Below are 6,884 nucleotides of genomic sequence, written 5' to 3' on the forward strand. Positions count from 1 at the left end.
ATAGAGGAAAAAGGACGCTAGGAGGAGACTCTATGGTGGGGGAACTGGACTTCCAGTTGGCAGAGGAAAAAGGATGCCGCGCTAGGAGGAGACTATGGTGGGGAAAGCGGACTTCCGATCGGCTCCAGAATTGAATGTGAGGCTTCCGGTGAGGACTTTTGTGGCTCTTTGAGTGTTTAAGGTTGCCGACCCCTGCCTTAGACCATCCCAGACAAATCGGTGTTCAGGAATAGACTGGACCAATGGACCATGACTTCTTACCTGTCGCAATCAGGAAATGGTCCCTTAGTTCAAGTTTGCATTTCCCTCCATATGCTGTACTCGTTGTTGGTACCCATAGGAGCTATGGAGAATAGAATCATAGGTCAGGTTGGAGGACTTTCTCCTAGTCCAACTCAGAATCCTCAGATCAACCCAGGATCTCAACCCCGTTGACCGTCTCCTGTCTTCCCTTTCAGCCTCCATCGAAGGTGCCCCGGAAGTCACCATGAGGAGCCTCTTCAAACACATCCTGAAGACCGAAGGCGCCTTTGGGCTCTACCGGGGCCTGGCCCCCAATTTCATGAAGGTGATCCCTGCCGTGAGCATCAGCTACGTGGTCTACGAGAACTTGAAGATGACTCTGGGGGTGCAGTCGCGATGACCACCAAGTGGCCTCTCGTGGACTCCTTTGGCCGAGCCTCGGAGCGACAGCTCTTGGGCGGAATGGCCGTTTCATTCTGTGAATGGGTTGAAGACACTAATGAGTTGTGTGAACCAAGCTGTGATAACTCCCAGGCCCAGAAGGGACTGGGGGGAAAGAGGGGTGGGGTGGGGCATTTATCTTTGTCTTGCTGTCAGAAGCACCAGGGCGGGGGAGTGAAGGACCAAACCAGGAAACCCCCCCACCCCGCCCCCTCCTCTCTATCCTTTGGCTAGGAGACCATCCCAAGTTGCTTCTAAAGGAGCCAAAGACTTGGGACAATCACTTTCCCCCCAATCCGCTTCAGAGCGGGACGATAGATCCATCCTCCCCTCTCTGTTTCTCTTGTTGGGGCCGCCCGCGTCTCCCGCCCACGGCTTCGGTTCCCCAAATAAGACCTGGATAAGGTAGAAATGGCTAAGAGCCAACCCCCCCCCCCAATACTTTGCTGTTTACATCACATTCTGCTGGGTGAGAGCGATTTACATTACAATCCTGACACTGCAATGTATATTTTTTTAATTTAAAACAAAAAAACCAGGTTGGAGGGATGAGGAATGTTACTTTTATCTCCTCCTCCTCCTCCTTCTCCTCTTCCTCCTTCCTCTCTTCCTCCTCCTCCTCCTCCTCCTGCTCTTCCTCCTCCTTTTCCTCCTTCCCCCCCAAAAAAAGCTGGACAGGCAGAGCGAAAGAGGGCGGTAATTTATTTTTTTGCCAGCCTGCAAAAATGAGATGCACTTAATTTTGGAAGGCCCCCTGTCAAGGTGTGTCTTCGCTGCTGATTATCAGGGGGGGATACAAAATCTCTGCTTTCTGTTGCAACCTTTCTCTCTCCCCTCCCCCCTCCTCTTTGGCTCCCGAGGAGCATCGTTTTTGGAAACTCTTGAACCGCATGGCTGTTCCGTCTTTAGTTCCTTCTGGAGACGGATGCCAACACTGGGTTAGGGTGTAGGAGAGTGGGTTACAGCCTTTTGGGGGGGGGGGATGTTTAGGGGTAATAAGTAGCTTTTTGCTACAGGGAGCAAAAAAGGGGTTAGTTTGATAATGGAGCAGCACATTGTCTTAGTGGGGGGTTGGAAAAAATTGAGCTGCCTTGTTTTATCTCCTTTTTCTGCTAGGTCCTTCTCCCAAGGGAAAAAGGGAAAATTGTAGCAGCCGTATTTATGACTTTCCTGAGGGGCTGTTTAGCCCTCCTGGGGAGATGGGGGGGAAAATGACAATTCTCTGAATTTTTTTCGGAGGCCAGCCCCTCTCATTTCATTTCTTGTTTTTACTGCTTAGAAACGTATTTATTTTGTATTTATTTGGAAGGCGGAGCCGCGCCTACCCATCTATTTTTATAGATTTTCGTTGCCACAGAGTTTGTTTGTTCATGTCCTTCGTCTCCTGTTATTTTTGTAGAGGTTCTCTGTATTTATGTTCTGAATTAAAAACAAACAAATGTTTATTTTGCACGTTGAAACTTGGAATTCCCCCTCCCCCTGCCCCCGGAGGAAGAAGGAAGAAGAAATGGAGGCAATCGCCTCACCGAAAGGGCGCCGGCAAAGTTCGCCTTTCAGTGAGCGAGCGCTGCCCGTTTTATGTTTGAACCACTGACAGGAGGGAAAAATGTTGAGCAGATGAGGAGGAAAAGGGATGGTGACGGTGGAGAGAATCTTGTTTTCACTTGCACGAGAGTTTCAGATCTGCCTCCTCCTTAACCTTCCTCGGGGATTGGGGCTGGTGGATGACCTAACCGCGCGCGTTTTGGGTTGCGTTGATGTTTTTCTTCTTCGATAATGCAAAGGGCTGGTTGGACTCTAGAGGGAGATCTCAGGGACCACCCAAAAAACAAGCAAACACATCACCACGAGGTGCCAGTTTCGTTAACGCACGGAAGAAGGCGGGAAGCTGCTGCTGGGAAGGCCGTCAGGTGCCCCAAGCGAAGGCGCCTCTTCCCAAATTCACCAAACCTTCGCAAGGAGAAGCTACGATCTCGAAGCAGCAGCGCCCCCTGATGTCCTTCACCCATCCGGTCTCAGCTGCTCTGTGTTCCGAAAGACTAATTTGATGGGTAGTTGTGGCGGCATTCAGCGTCTCTCTTTTCTCCGTCCTTTGTGTTGGGACCATCCGCACGCTCGTCTTCACTTCACCACAGTGAAGCACAGTGTCTGTCCAGATCGGTGATAATGACAGTGTCGTGTCCTCCCCCCCCCTCCCCTTGTTCTTCTCACGAGTTGTCATGTTTGTCTAGGCAACCCTTTCTTTCCTTACCATTGGTGGCCTGGAGATAGTATTCGGAACATGCAAATCAATGCAAAATTAACCACCTCGGGAGCTGTAACTCGGGTGTACGAAGAGCAGAAAAAAATAAATAAATCCAGAAGTCTTTGATGGTAGGAAACAGTTTGCTAATAAAGGTTTATCATGCTAATATTTCTACGGCTTCGGGTTGTCTTCGTTTGTTTTTTTCAGGTGGACCAACACACGGGTGAAATGTTACCTGTTGTAAAAAAAAAATGCTTTAAAAAGTTTTTTAAAAAAGTTCTGATGATCAGCTGTGCAACAAATCAGCTGTGCCACACGATTGTCGGAACTTTTTAAAAAACTTTTTAAAGCATTTTTTTTAAACTACCGGTTGGGAAGAATGGGTAGTTAAAAAATGCTAAAAAAATGTTCCAACGATCAGCTGTGCAACAATTACCTTATTTTTCAGAGTATGAGACGGACCTTTTTCCCTCAAAAGAGGCTGAAAATCTGGGTGCGTCTTATATACTGAATACAGCATTTTTTGCCTCCTGAAACCCCACCCCTTCACCATAATGGCCGTGCATAGCTTTTAGGAGGCTTTCAGAGTGCTCCTGGGTGTTGGGGAGGGCAGAAATGAGTGAAAAATGGGCCAGCCCCCAAGAGCACTCTATAAGCCTCCTAAAAGCTATCCATGCCCTTTTTTTTGACAAAACATGGACCCGTTTTCATGAAAAACGGGCTGTTTTTTGCTTATTTTTGGCTCCACCCCCAGCCTCCCAAGAGCACTCCACAAGCCTCCTAAAGTCTATCCATGCCCCTCCCTTTAAAAAAAAAAAACAGGTCATTTTTGGGAGGTTTGCAAAAACAAAATTGCCTCTTCAACTTTCTTCGGAGAGTTACAAACCAATGAAGCGAACTAATGATCTCCTGCAAACTCCACTCCCCTATCGCTTCTCTTATTTCCTCTGGGAGAGGCAATTCATTGTCCATCTGTGGCCTTATTCCCAAGTTGACCCTTGTTCCTTAACTGTTCCCTTCATCTGGTAACTCTGCGCATGCACACACTGGGAACAGGCTCCAGCTGTTCTTCTGCCTCACTGATTTTCGACTCTGAAGGCAGCTGATAACTGTCAGACCGCCCTGGCCCCCTCTCTGCGTCCGACACAGAGCCTTCCCCAGACTCCAGGACTGACCCATGTTCCTCCCCAATCTCCTCACTGTCTGAATCTGCTGCCAGCTCCACTGGCCACTGGCGGGCCACAACACCAACTTCAAGGTGTGGCTTCTCACTACTCCATGGCTATTTCTAAGCTCAAGCGCCATTAGATCAATGTGTCCATTGGGAATTAAATGTGTTTTTTGGGGGGGAAGCTTGTTCAAAATACATAGGACTGTTCTGTTGATCTTGTGTAAGTGAGACCTCTCCTAAGACCACCTTAGAAGAAACCCCTACGGCCTCTTCTAAGAGGTCTCGCATGCAAATGCTAATTCATCGTCTAGGGGACTACAGAAAGGTCATTCTCCATAAAACATGTCCCTGTTAAAAGCAAGTTTATTTGAACTAGAAATGATGCAGGACAGCAATTCAGCCACAAATCTTCCCTTCAGGTCATGGCCCTTGTTTGGAGCACCTGCTGCCGCTTGGACTCAGGTGTCGTCTTTCTGGAACAGGTGCTTACATTTAACCAGTCTCCTCTGTTAGATGTATGGACAGCTGCTAGCACAGGTTTGATGAACACGGAATGTGCAAACAAGCATTGGTTTGGAAAACGCAATCGGAAGTGGTAACATCGAGACCAGTGATGGCAAACCTTTTCGGCACCAAGTGTCCAAGCTAGAAATGTCCGTGGATGCGTCCCTGTGTGCATGCTGGAGCACCGGAAAACCGAAGACCGGTTGCCCGTTGCTCACATGTCTGGTTTTTGCCCAGTTTTCGGGGCATTTTTGGGTTGTTTTCAAGCCATTTTGGGGGAGTTTGCCCGGAAAATGGCCCCCGAAACAGCTTGTTTTGGGGCTGTTTTCAGGGCCATTTTCAAGCCATTTTCAGGGAGTTTTTTTGGGAGTTTTTGTCCTGGAAAATGGCCCAAAATGGTCCAAAAACCAGCTTGTTTTTGACCCATTGTCAGGCCTTTTGGGGGGCATTTGTGGCCCAGAAAATGGCCCCCAAAACAGCTTGTTTTGGGGCTGTTTTCAGGGCCATTTTCAAGCCATTTTCAGGGAGTTTTGGGGGGAGTTTTTGTCCTGGAAATGGCCCAAAAACAGCTTGTTTTTGACCCGTTGTCAGGCCTTTTGGGGGGCATTTGTGGCCAAGAAAAAGGCCCCCTAAAACAGCTTGTTTTGGGACCATTTTCAAGCCATTTCCAGGCCTCTTTTCAGGGTGTTTTTGGCCTGGAAAAAAGGCCCAAAATGGCCCCCAAACCAGCTTGTTTTTGGACCGTTTTCCAGCACTCCAGTGCCCACGAAGACCAGCTGACTGGCGCGCCTGTGCACACTGGAAACCTGAACAGCAGCTCGCCATCACGGATCTAGACCATGGAAACTTTAAGCAAACCCAACCTTGGTTAGGACTTGTTTGGCTGACCCCCAAGAGTTCCAAGGCTCTGAGCTAGGCTTAAAAACCGAAAAATATCCAGCCCTTCTCTTAAGGAAAGGGCAAATATTTTCTGGAAAATCAGAATACGGTTGGCCGGATGGACAGTCTCCAAAAGTTCATCCCTTCTCAAGATGCCTTTAGAAGAAACGACCATTTTAGAACGCTTCAGATTTGCCATGCTGGTGGTTCTCCACAGAGGGTGACCGTTCTGGTCTGCTTCTTTCCACATCATAACTTTCTAAAAGCAGGAAGGACCTCAAAAGGGCGTCCTCCTCCTTTGCCATGGGTGAGGCTGGAGCAGCTGTGGGTGCCGAATGCCAGGAATGGAAGCCCGTTCATTGTTGCAGTCCCCAGGAATGAAGGATGATACGATTCACAAAGCCGGCTCGAAAGGCATCTACGTAGCTCATCCAGGAGGGGGAGACTTTGGCCAAGAGTTTGGCATCTTGTACAGTACATGCAGCTCTTTCCAGAGTTGGTGAAATCTCTTCTTGACTCAAAACGCCAGTAGCGGCGTTTAAGATGCATGACGAGTTTAGAAATTCAAGGCAAAGGTAGACTCTTCTCAACCGGGGATAACTCAAAAGTAGAATAACAGAGTTGGAAGGGTCGTCTAGTCCCGTGACCCGACAAATGCGCGCACGACAAAAGTGCGGCGACGAAACCGCGGTGAGAAAACCGCGATGTCATAAACGCACCCACAAAAACGCGCCGACAAAAGTGCCCCCACAAAAGCGCGATTTAAGTTAAGGTCAGGGTTAGGTTCAGGGTTAGGGTTAGGGTTAGGGTTAGAGTTATTAGGTTGTTATTACATGTTTGTTGAAGGCGCGCTTTTGAAGGCCCACTTTTGTCGGCGTGCTTCTGCGCTCATTCATCGGCGCGATTTCGACCTTGCGGTTTTCTCGCCGCGGTTTCGGCAGGAAAATCTACACCACTTCAGACAAGTGGCTATCCAACATTTTGGGTCACCTCTGGCAGCACGTTGAGACTGATCAAATTGGCAACTCCACGACTGGCAAGGAAAAGGGCCTTTGTTTTTTTACAGCAGCAGTCACCAACTGGTTGTCCGTGGACTATTAGTGGTCCGTGAGAAAATTTTTCGTGGTCCGCAGAGAGATTTTTGCACCTTTTATATTGCACTAAATCAGGGATCCTCAAACTATGGCCCACCAAAGCAATTACTCCCACTCGTTGACGGGATGGGGTCCTTCAGGCACTTAGCTTGGCTGCCTGTTTAGTAGCAGTCACCAACTGGTAGTCCGTAGACCATTAGTGTTCTGTGAGAACTACGGCCCGCCGAAGCAATTACTCCCACTTGCTGATGGGATGGGGTCCTTCAGGCACTTAGCTTGGCTGCCTGTTTAGTAGCACCAGCCCTTC

General features: G+C 48.8%; 1 protein-coding gene across 6 annotated transcripts in view; it reads left to right on the forward strand.

The window, feature by feature from the left end:
* The window catches only part of SLC25A25 (solute carrier family 25 member 25), a 51,846-nt gene extending 49,719 nt beyond the window's left edge, over positions 1-2,127 (forward strand). For all 6 annotated transcript variants that reach the window (XM_087704639.1, XM_087704640.1, XM_087704641.1 and 3 more), the window contains one exon: positions 459-2,127. In XM_087704639.1, coding sequence (XP_087560765.1) covers positions 459-643 — 185 coding nt within the window. In that variant the 3' untranslated portion in view covers positions 644-2,127. The remainder of the gene's footprint in view (positions 1-458) is intronic.
* The last annotated feature ends 4,757 nt before the right edge of the window (positions 2,128-6,884 follow it).

This window comes from Thamnophis sirtalis, unplaced genomic scaffold (assembly GCF_051295495.1).
Source record: "Thamnophis sirtalis isolate CommonGarterSnake01/CBP01778 unplaced genomic scaffold, rThaSir2_p1.2 scaffold_2, whole genome shotgun sequence".
NCBI classification, from domain to species: Eukaryota; Metazoa; Chordata; class Lepidosauria; order Squamata; family Natricidae; genus Thamnophis; species Thamnophis sirtalis.